Here is a 17,791-nt window from a genome sequence, read left to right as displayed (position 1 = left end):
GAGGGGTGAAAGTCACAGCTGAGCATCATGGCGCTGCTGCTGGGACGTGTGTGTGCAGCCCTCGGCGTGCGGGCGGCTCGGGGCGGGCCGAGCAGGCCCACCGGGGCCGTCCTGGGCATCGCAGCTCCGCGGCTCTACAGCTCCGACCTCAAGGACGAGCTGCGGGTCCGATACCTGGACGGGGAGGACCACGGTAGGCTGGACACGGTCAACAACCAAGGAAGTGACGGGAACAGCATAGAAGAGAATACTTTCAAGCCTGATTTATGGTTCCGCGTTACACCGACGCAGAGCCTATGGCGTAAGGTACGCGGCGAAGCGTACTTTACGCCGTAGACTACGCCGTAACCCTACGGCGTATGCTCTGCGTCGATTTAACGCAGAACCATAAATCAGGCTTAATTCTCATTATAGATGGGTACAGTGAGATTAAAAGCAGCATCACCTCTCCAGTGCAAAACAGTGCAAACAGATAAAGATAAAAAATATAAAAAATATAAAAAGGTTAAGGTGCATTTTGAATAGTGAAATCAAGACCTGAGATCCTATGTACAGATAATAACATATAACTACACATGTGTGGTGGAATATTGCACAGATAGGCCGGGAAAAGTATTGCACGGTAAAAAACAGTAAGGAAGACATTCACATATTGTTCGGGGCGAGTGTGGCTTTAGGGAAAAAGCTGTTTTTCAGTCTGTTAGTTTTGGACCTTTGGTCTTCCTGAAGGCAGCAGGTCAAACAGGTCAGAGCTGGGGTGGGTGCTGATATATATACATGTACATATACATGATATAAAATGATATATATTTTTAATATGTCACATATATTTATTTTATTAATATATATATATGTATATATGTGTGTGTGTGTGTGTATATATATATATATATATATATATATATATATATATATATATATGTATATGTGTGTATATGTGTGTGTGTGTGTGTATATGTATATATATATGTGTGTATATGTATATATGTATATATATATATGTATATGTGTGTACGTCACGCAAGGTGTCGACCAATAGCGTTGCAGCCCCATAAAAGGATACGCCCACAGGCAGAGAGGACAAATGTCACCTCAAACTGTCCTGTCAGAGTATAAAGTGCAGCTACCCTGCAAAACAATATTTATCAACATTTAAGAATGATATAGATGTTAATTGTTCTTTTTGCCAAGGGCATCCTGAAACATTCTCACTTATTCTGGTCGTGTGAATTCACTTATACATTCTGGAGGGACTTCCACAAGTATATTGCTGATTCTGTCTCTTCTGACTTTCATCTTTATTTTAAGTATGTTATTTTTGGTTTTCATAATTTCAATCTCAAAGATAGGGACGCTTTCTTTTTTTATTAATCTGTCTTTATTTTTAGCAAAGTTTCACATACATAAGTGCAAATTCATCCACAGAAAGCCTGAACTCCTTGTACTTAAAAAAGAACTTGAACAATATATGAGGACGATCTACTCATCAAAAAACACAAAGGCACAAAAGACCATCGGCATCTGTAAATCGGTGAATTTGTTTACATGAAACCTACTCTCGCACATTATGCTGTTTTTATTTTTATTTATCTTTTTAATTTACATTCAACTGTCTTGTCCTTTTTATATATATTCTTTTGTTTATTTCTTTTCAATTTGGTGCTGGAATCTCGGCATCTGTATGTTGCCTTTTTGTTCTTTATTTTTCATTGTATTTCAAGATTTAAATTTAAAAAAAAAAAGAGTATAAAGTGCAGAAATAGGTAAAGTACGGGAGAAAAGAGCTCCAACAATCTAACTATTCAGTTCAGTTTATTTTCGGTCATGACATCACAAAAAAAAATAAAAAAATACGTTTCCAATATACAAATAACATCCAGACCGAAAAAGGTGTAGGCTAAAGCAAAGCTTATTCATTGCCTACACTCAAAAGGATCATAATGTAATGAAATAAAAGCAAGAAGTAAGAGATAAGATAAGATAATCCTTTATTTCTCCCTCAGTGGGGAAACTCACATTGTTCAGCAGCAGTACACTTAACACACACATGCAGGGGAGGGGTAAAAAATATGGCACATATGGTATTGCACATCTTGTTATTGCATGTGTTATTGTCCGTTAACTACTGAGAGCAGGCCTGGGTGTACAGCCTGAAGTATGACTGCGAGCTGTAAAACAAATTCCCTCTATGGGGATAACAAAGATTCCTTGAACCTCGAGAAATAAGAAAGAAAAAAGGTGCAGTCTACATGTTTCCTTCATCATTGAATAATCAAATCAAATGACCAAATAAATGAATGAAAGCTCAATGAACTAACACATTGAGGTCAATTTAGAAGTAGCAAAAACGACAGTTCACTGTCTGACGGCTGAAGGCGGATCACTAAAGGGAACCAATCGCTGCTCAAATGTCCAACTTTGCAAAAGAAATAAACATGTTTACAGTCTGGTACAAAAAGCAAGTATTTTTGTATTTGTATTTTATTTTTTAAAAGAAAAGAACCAGAGACAGTACATATTAATAATATTATTTTCATGTAAATATGCTAGATTATAGCCAGTGGTTAATTTGCATCTTTAGTCCCTGGTTGATGTAAAAGAAGGTTCCAGACACATACATTACATACAGTCCAAGAAATGATGACACACAGCAGTAAAATACACTAATAAATACACAATAGAAGAAAATACGATAAAATACACTAAGATATAAGATAAAACATACAATAAAATACACTAAGATGTAACATGAGTGCAGACTTGATTCTGTAGAAGCTTGTTCTTCAGTGTTTAATGAAGGAGGTGAGGGTGGGTTTGTGTCGTATGACATTTGCTACTGTGTTCCATGTATGAGATTCTCCGTATGAAAACGCTGACTGCCCAAAAGCACTTTTTCTGAATGGGACGATACAGTCACCTCTAGATCCTGCTCTGGTTAACCTGTTCATGTTTTTCTTTATAAATATATTTAATGGAGGTGGAGCCAGACCCTGGATGATTTTATATACAAGGATGCAATCTGAGTATTTGATTATAAGTGTGGCCTCCATAGCTAGATTTCCCAGCATTTAGCTAAAGGCAGGGGTTATTTTTGCCACTAAAAGTATGCTTGAGATTAGATACTATGCTGCAAATTAGTGCAGAGAGCTCTGATATGTGCTATGCCAGTTTTTTAAAAACAAAACAACAATTCTGAGTGGGATTACCTTATCTGGTAAAAAGTGAGATAATCTGCGGTATCATGCTGGTGAAATGTTCTGAGTGCTATTACACCTGTCTTTCAGGCATCGTCGTCATTGGGCTCAATCGACCAAAAGCCAAAAACTCCATCAGCAAAAATCTGGTCAAAATGGTACGCATCAATTTTTCTCTTTGTTTTTATGATTAAGACACTCTGAACGGCTGGAGGCAGCGTGGGCTGGTACCAGCCTGACCACCCTCCACAGCCTGAATTACCCACCGGCCCACACCCTCATCAAACTACCAATGCTTTCCCATAATTCCCCACCATCAAACACAATAGCTGAATAAGAGCATCAGACCACATTAAGTCTACGTTAGCTGTTTCCTCACATGTTGTAGTTCTCCTGAAGACTCATTGACTGTGTTTCCATGCATCAATAACCCTTTTAAAACCCAAATATTAGCAATAACCGGTTTTGCACGGCCATGTAAACACCAATAACCCTTTTGAATAACCGGAATTTGCTCATATTCAGGTTTTTAAAAACCCCAATATGAGCCCTGGGTTACTCCTTTTAAAACCTGAATATTGGGTCATGTAAACGTCAAACGGAATATCCCCATCAAACGGAACAGGAATTTGTTTTCTGCACATGCTCTGTTCACAAGGAATCCTGGTCTTTTGAGTCCAGGAAGTTCTTATAAACACGGAGAAACCAAGACCAGGAGGAGACTAATCACTTCATAAATGTTATCAAGAATATGAACATTTCTGCATTTGTAGACGGTAGAAAGTACCGGGATAGACAGATTTACAAGAAGGTGAGCCAAAAGTTGCGTGAAGCAGCATTTGTTTTGAATTTGGATACAGGAAGAAGAAGCAGAAATGACGGTAATTGTGTCATGATGTTCTCCGTGCGTCGCTGGTTTGATCCAGATATCCCAAATGATTAATTACCATGTAAACAGAATATTCCCAATGTTTCAGTAACCGGATCTTCAGTCAAAATATGGATTTTTAAATATTTTGTTTCCTCCTCAGATGTTTGAGACTGTGGAGGACATCAAGAAAAACAACAAAGTGCGCAGCGTCATCTTGTGCAGTTTGGTTCCTGGCATCTTCTGTGCAGGTACGACATTGGTTCACATTCTTGCTGTTCTGGATCATCTCCTGCTCCTGGTCAAAAGTTGCACTCCTGTCGGACCGTCTTTGGTGTGTCTGACCGGTCCTGGTTATTTCCAGACCCCTGTGATCACAGGAAGCCATATGTCCTGTGTTCAGTTTTTTACTCCTAAATAGGTGTGTAAAGATATACCAATCTCACGATACGATACACGATATTGAGGTCACGATAACGATACGATATTATAGCAGTATTTTTTTAACAACCTTGAATGAGGAACATATGACTGGAAACATGGTCTTTTATTTGAAAGACACAAAATACAAAACAATGCTGTGCGTTTGCCCTATTGTTACAGTTTGTAATGCTTTATAACTGTTTAAGTTTTAAAGAGAAAGCCAGGCCAACCATTTTCCACAAACTGAACTAAAAGTAAATGTCAGCTTTGCATTATGCATCTTCAGTTTCATACAAGTACAAATATTTAGCCACAAACTGAATAGTTTCTCTCATGTATGACTTTACTTTTTTCTTCTCCGGAAATTTAACAACTAAAATTAAATAAATAAATAAAAGTAAATAAATAAACTATGAAGAGTCCCAAACACCAAATGTAACATGACTGTTATTGATCTTGTTCCAGAGCTCAGAGCTTCACCTGCTCCAGCCTGAGGCTGTAAGGTGAACCCCGGTATCGTTTCATCCTCCACCTTTGGGGACGACACAATCTTTACACCATAAAAAACATTGATTCATGCTCACCTTAGAAGTGTAAGAGGAGACTTATTTTTGTTAAGGTTATTTTGGTAATTCAGGGATCATTATTTTATAAATCTATTCTTTATATTCTGATGTAAATCAGGGACTATAATGACACTAGTCAGTTTATCTGTAGTGATTAGTGTGTTTTAGATTGGGCGGAGTGATACGCCACAGTACGGCACTAGGTGCTGTGTTGATGTTCTAAAATCCTACACTGTTGAGGGACATTAAAGTACACTGGAACTCAGCAGAAGTTGTCCCCGTGTTTATCCTACTCACAACCCCAAAAAGGTTTAATTTAATAAGGTAAGGCTTAACTCTACACCAGCCTTACATCAGTAAAAGTTCGGAGCTCAAAACCCCCAAGAGTCCTGTGATCGGGACCAAAACGGTACTAGTTTCTTCTGAGCGGAGGAAGATTTTGGTCCGCAGGTCGAGGTCGTCACATGATCCCGCTGCACCAATAGGACGTTACTAGTAAACACAATATATTCATATTAATAACCCAATATCAGCTACAGTTTGTCACCTCCACGACACGTATCGTGACGTTTTTGTATCGTGAAATTTTGCGGCACGATATATTGTTGCACCCCTACTCCTAAATCATGTCAAATGCAGTGTTGGTCCAAACAGGAAGTGTGTCGGGGGCCTGAAATCCCCCCTGATGTTCTCGGTTGTGTCTGTGCAGGTGCAGACCTTAAAGAGCGGGCAAAGATGCACCAGAGCGAAGTGGGACCATTTGTTTCTAAAGCCAGAGCCCTCATCACAGAGCTGGGTAAGGTCATAGGTCATAATACCTTCTATTATCCAAAAGATGCATAGACCAAAGATGTGCAAGGACTGTGAAAAAACGGCGCCGTATCTTTTCATGCATCAGCTGGGGGGATTGCAGAAACAAAGATGGCTGAGAGTTCAGGGTTCTTCTGGTGTCGTGACGCCAGCTGTTGCAGTGAATCAGCTGACTCAGTGTGACGTCAAGGACACAAATGTTCACCTTGATGTTGTTTTCTTTTGGATTTCAGGAAATCTGCCGATGCCGACGATCGCTGCAATCGATGGAGCAGCTTTAGGAGGTGGTTTAGAGATGGCGCTCGCTTGTGACATCAGAATCGCCTGTAAGAACTATATTGGGTTTATACTCTTACGTCAAAATAAGTCAGTAAATTTGGGAATCTCTGCATTTTATTTTATTTCCAAGTTTCCAAGTCATCTCAAGTTTTTCTGTCGTGCAGGTGTACCTGCTTCTGTCCTCTCCACATATTCTCCAATATTTGTATTTTAATTTATGTATTTATCGAAATATTAAATAAATAAGTAGCAGCGGTGGTTTTAGAGGTGCATAGTGTATCTCTGTAATTAGGCCTGTGTTGAAAAAATCGATTTCCCAATTCTAAATCGATTCTCATATTAATTCCTAAAAATCAATTCATATGTCTAAAGATCGATGTTTTTTTTTTTGTTTGTTTGTTTTTGGGGGGGGATTTTTTTTGATTTTCTTTTATTTATTTATGTATTTTTTTTCATCATTACATTACAACTTTTGGTTATTTTTTGTTTATCCCCAAAAAAGGAATATTTTGTTGGACACGAGAATAACTGGTGCCATGTTTTTGCCTTTTAAATATGTTTAAAGGTATGAAAACATTAAAGTGTTCAGTTATAATTGCCTAAATTGTCTATATTTCATTACTTTATATACTGTCTTGGGGTTACATTTGCAAAAAATGCTAAAAACTAAATTCTCAAAAATTTAAAACCAAAATAGACCAAAAAAGGAACAAATAAAAATGGAATGTGGGAAAAAATAAAACCGATTTCCTCCGTCTCTGTTTCCTCCCTGGATCTGTTTGGTAATTCTGACCCACGATGTTTCTGTTTCAGTTCTATCAGCATTCTGGGAGCTGATTGGTCCTTACAACATCATTAGCTGCAATACTTGCTGTTGAATCTCAATATAATACTAGTATTAATATGTTGCAGAACTACAGTCATATAATTCATGCAACAGCTCAAAAAACAGTTATTTAATAACACTAACCCAAATCAATATCGGAATCAAATCGAATCAAATCTTGAAAATCGATTCTGAATCTTAAGAATCGGAATCGAATCGAATTGATTCTTGACATTTGAATCGATCCCCAGCCCTATCTGTAATAATACTGTTATTCTTCTCTTTAGCAAATTCTTCAAAAATGGGACTTGTTGAGACAAAACTGGCGATCATTCCTGGAGCAGGTGAATGTGGATTTATCTTTTCTATTATTTGTTGGTGTAAAGTTCTGACGGATCGGTCATGTTCGGTCTTCATGGGCTGATTTTGGAGGTCTTTTCTGTCCTTACAGGTGGGACGCAGCGTCTTCCACGGGTCATCGGGGTCCCCCAGGCCAAAGAGCTGATGTTTGCCGCCCGGGCTGTGGACGGACAGGAGGCGAGCCGCCTGGGCCTCGTCAATCACTCAGTGGAGCAGAACAACAGTGGTGACGCCGCCTACCTGAGGGCTCTGGAGCTGGCCCGGGAGATGAACCCGCAGGTGAGGAGAGCCACGAGCAGAGAGCTGCTGCGGCCACAGACTGCATCCGTATGAACCAAAACAGCAGCGCTTTCTCGCTTTAAACCTGGTGACAGAAAAGATAAACGTGAATTTTGTCTCAACAGGGTCCGATCGCCATAAGGATGGCAAAGCTAGCAATCAACCAGGGGATCGAGGTGAGTCTCGCAGGCAGGGACTGTCTTTTCTAGTACGACACCCCCCCCTTCACTGGTCTCAAAAGTTCCCTGGGTGCTTCAGGAGGGGTGTGGATCATGTGTGGCACCAAATTTCAACCGGAAGTAAATAAAAATCTAAATATCTTCAATATTTTTTCTCTTGCAGGTGGATTTAGCGACAGGTCTGGCGATCGAAGAGGCCTGCTATGCCCAGGTGGGTACTTGCAGGCTGTTGGTTCTGAATCCTTTTATGCTGAATATCAGTTGGAAAAAAGTTTTTATATCCACAATAAAAGCATAGAACTTAAACTGAACCTTGTCTTGTTAAAGCAGGTTCAGGAGCTTCTTGAGATACTGTCACATTGAATAAGAGAAGCAGCTGTATTAATGGAGATATTTGAGCCACAAGTGCCAAAGCAGTCCAGCTCAGGCCCAAACGTGTCTGCTATCAGGATGGATAGCTCACTGATGAACTTGTTGCTCCAGCAGCTCTACACAACAAAATTTGTTCCAGTACAGCCCGTCCAAGGAACAAAAAAAGAGACGCAACAAATTAAAACATAGGACATAGATAGACAGGTGCTGATGGCTGCTGCTCGTAGGCGCCGCCTTTATCATTAGCTGAGAAAGGATGACACTGGGAAAGAGGACAGGAAAAAATACGACTTCACTGTAAAGACAGTATGAAGGAGCAAAAAAAAACCCACCTCAGCACAGAGAAGCAACATACTCATCGATTAACAACATCATACAAGCATATGTGGAGGGTAGTGAGGGAGGAGGAGCCTCCTAGTGCAGCGTTTCAGCCTGGTTTACTGCGTCAGGAGGAGCCTGGGAGGCTCCCTCCGCATCACTGTATCACGTAGGAATAATAAGGGAAGTGTGTGCGTGTGCGTGTGCGTGTGCCCCAGATCTCCTCCTCAGCCATTGTCCTTGATGCTATCAGCCGGCTCGGTATAGTTCTGGTTTAGGTCCACAGGTGTCTTGAGGGGAGAGCTCGTGGGAGCAGAGTCTCTTATTTTAATACATCCAGGGAGATTGTGGCTAGACCAGCCTGCCAAGCCACTCTGTCAAGGTCAACAATTGTATTTGGGTCAGGCAGGCTCCAGTAATTTTCCGTCTGCCTTAGAGTCTCTCTGGTTCATCTTGATGGCGACTCCAAACAGCCGAGCTTCAACTTCTCCAAGGTCTTTTCCATCCTGCCAATGAGTTCATAAACCACAGCTAGCCTGCGATTCTGTTCAAGAATCATGCCACGTTTGACAGTCGGGAAGCCACCTCAGAGTACCAGACCTATTCAGCAGAGGGATTTTTCACAAACTCAATAGAGGGTCTGCATTGACGTCACTTTCCCACTGGACCAGCCCCCTTACTCGCACTGAGTGGCAAAAATGTCTGGGAACTAGTGGAGAAGACGGGATAACAGCTGATTATGGGCTTAAATTAAAGGCAGTTGGACTTGACTGACCCGTACAGTTACCAAGAACCAGTGGTCCATGGACATTAATATTTGGTACAGTAACCCCAAGAACCAGTGGTCCATGGACATTAATATTTGGTACAGTTACCAAGAACCAGTGGTCCATGGACATTAATATTTGGTACAGTTACCAAGAACCATTGGTCCATGAACATTAATATTTGGTACAGTTACCCCAAGAACCAGTGGTCCATGGACATTAATATTTGGTACAGTTACCAAGAACCAGTGGTCCATGGACATTAATATTTGGTACAGTAACCCCAAGAACCAGTGGTCCATGGACATTAATATTTGGTACAGTAACCCCAAGAACCAGTGGTCCATGGACATTAATATTTGGTACAGTTACCAAGAACCAGTGGTCCATGGACATTAATATTTGGTACAGTTACCAAGAACCATTGGTCCATGAACATTAATATTTGGTACAGTTACCAAGAACCAGTGGTCCATGGACATTAATATTTGGTACAGTTACCAAGAACCAGTGGTCCATGGACATTAATATTTGGTACAGTTACCAAGAACCAGTGGTCCATGGACATTAATATTTGGTACAGTTACCCCAAGAACCAGTGGTCCATGGACATTAATATTTGGTACAGTTACCAAGAACCAGTGGTCCATGGACATTAATATTTGGTACAGTTACCAAGAACCAGTGGTCCATGGACATTAATATTTGGTACAGTTACCAAGAACCAGTGGTCCATGGACATTAATATTTGGTACAGTTACCAAGAACCAGTGGTCCATGGACATTAATATTTGGTACAGTTACCAAGAACCAGTGGTCCATGGACATTATTATTTGGTACAGTTACCAAGAACCAGTGGTCCATGGACATTAATATTTGGTACAGTTACCCCAAGAACCAGTGGTCCATGGACATTAATATTTGGTACAGTTACCCCAAGAACCAGTGGTCCATGGACATTCATATTTGGTACAGTTACCCCAAGAACCAGTGGTCCATGGACATATATATTTGGTACAGTTACCAAGAACCAGTGGTCCATGGACATTAATATTTGGTACAGTTACCCCAAGAACCAGTGGTCCATGGACATTAATATTTGGTACAGTTACCAAGAACCAGTGGTCCATGGACATTAATATTTGGTACAGTTACCAAGAACCAGTGGTCCATGGACATTAATATTTGGTACAGTTACCAAGAACCAGTGGTCCATGGACATTAATATTTGGTACAGTTACCAAGAACCATTGGTCCATGAACATTAATATTTGGTACAGTTACCAAGAACCAGTGGTCCATGGACATTAATATTTGGTACAGTTACCAAGAACCAGTGGTCCATGGACATTAATATTTGGTACAGTTACCAAGAACCAGTGGTCCATGGACATTAATATTTGGTACAGTTACCCCAAGAACCAGTGGTCCATGGACATTAATATTTGGTACAGTTACCAAGAACCAGTGGTCCATGGACATTAATATTTGGTACAGTTACCAAGAACCAGTGGTCCATGGACATTAATATTTGGTACAGTTACCAAGAACCAGTGGTCCATGGACATTAATATTTGGTACAGTTACCAAGAACCAGTGGTCCATGGACATTAATATTTGGTACAGTTACCAAGAACCAGTGGTCCATGGACATTAATATTTGGTACAGTTACCCCAAGAACCAGTGGTCCATGGACATTAATATTTGGTACAGTTACCCCAAGAACCAGTGGTCCATGGACATTCATATTTGGTACAGTTACCCCAAGAACCAGTGGTCCATGGACATATATATTTGGTACAGTTACCAAGAACCAGTGGTCCATGGACATTAATATTTGGTACAGTTACCCCAAGAACCAGTGGTCCATGGACATTAATATTTGGTACAGTTACCAAGAACCAGTGGTCCATGGACATTAATATTTGGTACAGTTACCAAGAACCAGTGGTCCATGGACATTAATATTTGGTACAGTTACCAAGAACCAGTGGTCCATGGACATTAATATTTGGTACAGTTACCAAGAACCAGTGGTCCATGAACATTAATATTTGGTACAGTTACCAAGAACCATTGGTCCATGAACATTAATATTTGGTACAGTTACCAAGAACCAGTGGTCCATGGACATTAATATTTGGTACAGTTACCAAGAACCAGTGGTCCATGGACATTAATATTTGGTACAGTAACCCCAAGAACCAGTGGTCCATGGACATTAATATTTGGTACAGTAACCAAGAACCAGTGGTCCATGGACATTAATATTTGGTACAGTTACCAAGAACCATTGGTCCATGAACATTAATATTTGGTACAGTTACCAAGAACCAGTGGTCCATGGACATTAATATTTGGTACAGTTACCAAGAACCAGTGGTCCATGGACATTAATATTTGGTACAGTTACCCCAAGAACCAGTGGTCCATGGACATTAATATTTGGTACAGTTACCCCAAGAACCAGTGGTCCATGAACATTAATATTTGGTACAGTTACCAAGAACCAGTGGTCCATGGACATTAATATTTGGTACAGTTACCAAGAACCAGTGGTCCATGGACATTAATATTTGGTACAGTTACCAAGAACCAGTGGTCCATGGACATTAATATTTGGTACAGTTACCAAGAACCAGTGGTCCATGGACATTAATATTTGGTACAGTTACCAAGAACCAGTGGTCCATGGACATTAATATTTGGTACAGTTACCAAGAACCAGTGGTCCATGGACATTATTATTTGGTACAGTTACCAAGAACCAGTGGTCCATGGACATTAATATTTGGTACAGTTACCCCAAGAACCAGTGGTCCATGGACATTAATATTTGGTACAGTTACCCCAAGAACCAGTGGTCCATGGACATTCATATTTGGTACAGTTACCCCAAGAACCAGTGGTCCATGGACATTAATATTTGGTACAGTTACCAAGAACCAGTGGTCCATGGACATTAATATTTGGTACAGTTACCCCAAGAACCAGTGGTCCATGGACATTAATATTTGGTACAGTTACCAAGAACCAGTGGTCCATGGACATTAATATTTGGTACAGTTACCAAGAACCAGTGGTCCATGGACATTAATATTTGGTACAGTTACCAAGAACCAGTGGTCCATGGACATTAATATTTGGTACAGTTACCAAGAACCAGTGGTCCAAGGACATTAATATTTGGGATGGATGGATGGATGGATGGATGGATGGATGGATGGATGGATGGATGGATGGACTCAGTCTTTCTGACACTCTCCCGCCGTGAAGTCGCATCTGTGACGTCATGTCATTCCCTCCTATAGATGTGACTGGCCAGGCAGGTGATGACATCACCACTAGTGTCTGGTCCCGTTCAGGGAACGACAAAACTGACTGAAAATGATCCTTAAAGGCTGAGCGTTCCTTCTCATTCTCACATGTCTTTCTTTTTTTAAGGTGATACCAACTAAAGACCGGCTAGAGGGTCTGGCTGCGTTCAAGGAGAAGAGGCGTCCTCAGTTCAAGGGGGAGTGACGTCGGCCTCGTTCCACAGCTTCACCAGTTCACGGGTGGAACTGGACCACGACCACATTAACCAGAACAGAACCCAGAGGACTTCAGTATGATGGCAGGGCGTCACGGCTGATGGCGGCTGCTGATATGAGTGGCGGGGAGGGGCGTTAAGTGGATGTGATGGCTAATTGCTTTTGAGGAAACCAGAAACGAACCGAGCCTCGGCCACTTCCTGTCAAGCTAAAAACATTTGTAACGTAAAAACATAAATTATCACTCTTCAGTTTGATCGGCGGGTCGTCGGCAGAAGCAGCAGCGCTGAAGCTGCAGAAACCTCGACCAGTGTGTGAATCCTGCGCCTCAAACGTGTAGCTCATGGGTTTATTGCCTTTTTAAAAGTTTAATTTGCATAGAAATGCATTTGTTGATTCAACACTGTGTAAAAGAAAAACACTTAAAGCAGTGACGCGTGTTTTTTGGGTTTGAGACTTGTTTGTTGTTGTTTGTCAGATAATGAGATCTCAACATGTGGAGACTAATCAAGAGCCTTTGAAACGTACCGGTCTAGTGAACTGGTCCCGGTACGCTGCACTACGGACGCTAACCAGAGCTTTTCACGTACCCGCCTGCAGGATGCTTTTCCAGTCGTCGCTGCAGTACACACAGATGACCATGTACCTGTCATGAGCAGTCATCTTTCCCTCCATGCAGCTTCTTTTGCCTTTGTCAATCAGTCTTCATTGTAAACCAGCATCCAGCCTCAAACTGTGAAGTGCAGCCGTGTCGGACAGCTAAGAATAAATCTATTAGACATGTTGATTCCAATGACGCCTCTGTTGTTTTGTTGTGTTGGAAGTACAAGTGGGAACAGATTGGTGCGCATGCTTTCCTTATCCTGGGATTCATGGGATAAAATCTCACCTCACATTTTTAGTCTTGACATCTTCAGGAGCAGAGTCTAACCATGTGGTCGGTCTGGATAACGTTACTGGGCATCTAGCGCTTCCCAGGAATCGTGGGGGCTATTTTTGTCCTCCAACTTGAAACATAAAATAACTAAACTAATTCATGCGGTCCGGCCGATCCAGCATGCATTTGTAAGAGATCTGATGCAAACTCCAAACTCCGCCCCACTTTAACCCTGTCAGATGCAGAGAAGCTCGTCCAGGCATTCATCTCCTCTGGACTGGATTCCGGAAATACGAGCACTTAACACCCGTCCTCCACTCGCCCCACTGGCTCCACTGGCTCCCTGTCTCAACCTGGATTGACTACAAAGTCCTACTCCTCACCCATAAGTGCATAAATGGACATGCACCTCCGTACCTACGAGAACTCATTACTCCCCAAACCTCCACCCGCACCCTCAGATCTACAAACTGCTCGCTCCTCCGGGTTCCCAACACCAAGCTCGGCACCAACGGCGACCGGGCCTTCTGCTCAGTAGCGTCCCGCTTATGGAACCGTCTCCCTGATCATCTAAGGTCCAGACACTGGACTCTTTTGAGACTTGCCTAAAAACCTTTTTTATTCAGGAAGGTGTTGTTGAGTGGAGTTTTATGACTTATTATTGTTAGTTTTAACTATGTACTGGCTCTGTGACACACTTGGTGCGTCCGAAATGCCGTACTAAACAGTAAAGACTAAAGAGTATACTTAAGTCTGGCACACTTTTGAGTAAATATCAGTAGTATGCATTAATTCAGACGTACTATTAAAAGCCACACGGCACTTCCTGCTGTTGGGAGGAGGAGTTGTTACCATGGTAACAACTCCTGTCAGAGCAGCACCGCTCCGCTCTTTCCCGTTTATCCTGGCCCAAACAAGATGACATATAATATTATTATATACCAATATTATAATATTAATATTATATAATATTATTATACTTAATATACTTATGACATATATGTATCACTTAGCAACCAAACACTGCTGCATTGCATTGTGGGAAGGTTCTGCTTAGCTACTGTCCATCAATCCACACTATTACATTTCTCCAGAATGAGTATGGATAGTACATACTAATGAGTACGTACTAATGTTTCAGACGCACTAAAAAATCTCACATACTGTTTTTGCTCCTCATTAGGGTGGAAGTATGGGATTTCAGACGCAGCCTCTGAGATTCTTGGATGAAGAGTGGCTTACACATAGAATGCATTATTATTATTATTATTATTATTTATTATTATTGATGTGGGGGGTAGCAGAAGAGCTCCAATGAAACCATATGATCTCAACAGCGCTCTTGTCTCTCAGCCTGTTGGTGTAGTTGTAGTTCCTGGGGTTTCCAAAAGCAGTACCTTCAGATAATTAGACTTGGTCTTTGTGGGACCAGGTCCTCGTAAGTGTCCCACAGACAGTTCACCCTACAGTTTCCTTTCATAAAGCCTGTGATTAGGGCTGACCATCCATTTGCTTGTGCTGTTATAGTCTTAGACTGCTTGGGGACTTCCCATGATGCACAAGACTGTCCTCACTGCCATCTTTGCTCTTCATATATAAATATGTAATTATTATAAAATGTATTGTTCTTTTGTAGTCCCATAGCTGGTACATAGCTGGGTTCTTCTCGTTGAAAACACAACACAACTGATCCTTTTAAAATATCCATTTAAATTTGGTTTGAAGGAATATTAAAACCAGCCAAAGTACCTTTGGACTCCTGTCCAAGAGTGAAAGCAACTTCATCTGGACCCTTCAGGGGACCTGCTGAGTACGTCTATAAGGTTCTGGTAGTTTTCAGTTGTGTGTTAACATATCACCATAGAGGAAAGACATCAGCAGTTGCCTTAGAGAAGCGTCTGCTGCTGCTCGTCGGTCTGGAGTGGGCTTTTCATTTTCTAAATATTTTACAGCAACAAAGATTAATGACACATGGAAAATAGTGGGGGCAGTTGCCAGTCTTTCAAGGAGTGATTGTTCCTGCAAGTTCACTCATAGAGCAGTAATGTTAACCCTTTAAAGCCTCACATGAATGTAATGGCTATAATAAAGAATAAAAGAATAAAAATAATAAAGGTTATTAAAGGTTAATCATACACAGGAAAGCGTTTATTATGTACTGGAAATAAAATATCTCCAATTTTGTCTTTTAGCAGCTTCTAAATAATAATTTTCTTATAATTATGAATAAATGGTGTGTTTTTATAAATGTTTGTGTTTAATTTTCTTTCTTTTTTTATTGTACAAAACTAAGAAGAAAATTCAGAAATTAATGTATTAAATATGTTGCATGTGGCATTATAGAGACGAGTGAAATTGAAAAGGAGGAAAAAAAAACATTTACTTCAATCCACATTAATACATTTTCATTTTGAAACGTAAAACTTTTCTTACACTTAGGTGTTTTTCCTTTAGGTGTCTGCCTTAGTGTTAATAAAGGTCACTCGTGCCCAAAAAGCCTTTTAATCTAAACATATACAATAATCAGGTGTTTGTGGTATTGACTGTTATGCAGCTCAAGCCTGAATTTAATAAAAGTCTGAATTAGACCAACCTGCAACAAAGGTTATTTCCAGCTGTTTTCAGCCCGTCGCCCCGTGAGCCGGATGAACGCATGAATCATGACTATGACGCAGTAACGTGAACATGTAGTTGAGACTTTGCTTTGTGTGAGTCGTCACTACTTGTCACAATACCACATCATACGTTGAGTTAATTGTGACCATATGTTTATTTAACAATGTTAATTTTATCTTTCCTTAGTAGTCGGCAGACTACAGACTATTGAGTAAAGTTAATCTACATAACCATCTGCTTAACTCAGGAGACGGACCAGTATTAAAACATTTAGTTCTGTTTATTTGGGTAAAACTGTTTATTGTAATCAGATTACTCACCATACTTACCTTGTGTTCCTGGACCAAAAGGAGGAAGAGTTGACCACTTCCTGTATTTATAGGGTTTTCCCTAATTAGTGAGGTCATGGGAAAGAGTCAAGTATGGGGAAGATGTTTTGTGTTTAGTTATAGAAATTGTTTGATTTTTCCACCATTTAGTTGTTAATCGTACTAAAACTCAATTAGTGATTATTATTTCAGTAGTTATTTAAGTTTACTGGTAGAAAGTGCGTAGGATATAAGTATGAATCCTGGTGTAAACAATGTGCTTACCTGAAGGTGGGAGATCCTAAAGGTAGCTTTTTGTGCGTAAGATTATTTAAGGCTAAGAGGTTAATGCAGCAGGGTGCATGTGAAGTCACATTTGGTTTGTTCGATATCAGTTATGTTTAATTGGTAAAAGGTAGATGTTGATTTACATTTTCTTTCTTTGCAGTTTTGTCCTTGTTTTGTTGCAACATGCACCATGGAAAACTAATTATTTTAAAAGACGTCTGCCAGCTGCCCCCTTTCTGCCATTCTGGTCACGAAAGCCACAACTGTTTGGTTTTGGCCAAAGATGCCACCAACTGGACCATGATCTGGAGCACACCCGTCGATCAGAACCAGCGCTGGACTGGTCCAGTTAAAGTCCAGACCTCAGACTAACTGAGACATGTTGGTGGGACTTTAAGAGAGACGTGCGTAAATAAACAACAAACCTCAAAGATCTTAAACAGCGCTGTAGACGTTTTTTATGATGTCCCAACATGTAAAACCTCACACGGGATGTGACTCTTTTTGTCTTTTGATATCTTTCTTTAATGTCGCTCATTTATTGTAACCTTAACTAAATATTAAAACTAATCTTTTATGATATAATTGTATTACCTATTAGAAGGTAATTGCTCCACACTGAAGTCTCAGCCAGGATTTTTCCTTTTTTAATTCTGTAATTAAAATGTGGCTCTCGTTCTTGTCAGAAAATTGTCAGAAATTATGATATTAGGATCGGGGTTTTACTGACTATATAAGTAGAAGATGTGCATACGAACCTGAAAACTGACAGTTGAGGCTCTGGCCGGCGGTTGCGTGCAGACCTGCCCTGTGGCTTCGTGTTGTTGCTGCACAGAGCCTCACATCACAATATACATCCCCACTGTGGCTGGCCTCCTTCCGGCAGATGTCCCAACTCTAAGCCGGGGGGAATCCTACCACAAGTC

At 40.6% G+C, this 17,791-nt stretch overlaps 1 protein-coding gene across 1 annotated transcript; it reads left to right on the top strand.

Annotated features, from left to right (window-relative positions):
- Window positions 1-13,569, top strand: auh (AU RNA binding protein/enoyl-CoA hydratase). The gene is made up of 10 exons (XM_061734540.1): window positions 1-193; window positions 3,285-3,352; window positions 4,226-4,313; window positions 5,761-5,847; window positions 6,095-6,187; window positions 7,254-7,310; window positions 7,418-7,605; window positions 7,731-7,781; window positions 7,948-7,995; window positions 12,688-13,569. The coding sequence occupies exons 1-10, from the start codon at window positions 28-30 to the stop codon at window positions 12,763-12,765; spliced, it is 924 nt and encodes a 307-aa protein (XP_061590524.1). The 5' UTR covers window positions 1-27; the 3' UTR covers window positions 12,766-13,569.
- The last annotated feature ends 4,222 nt before the right edge of the window (window positions 13,570-17,791 follow it).

The sequence above is a fragment of the Cololabis saira genome, chromosome 11 (genome assembly GCF_033807715.1).
Source record: "Cololabis saira isolate AMF1-May2022 chromosome 11, fColSai1.1, whole genome shotgun sequence".
NCBI lineage: Eukaryota > Metazoa > Chordata > Actinopteri > Beloniformes > Belonidae > Cololabis > Cololabis saira.
The sequence above is the reverse complement of the archived record's forward strand: the minus strand, read 5'-3'. Positions and strand labels throughout refer to the sequence as shown.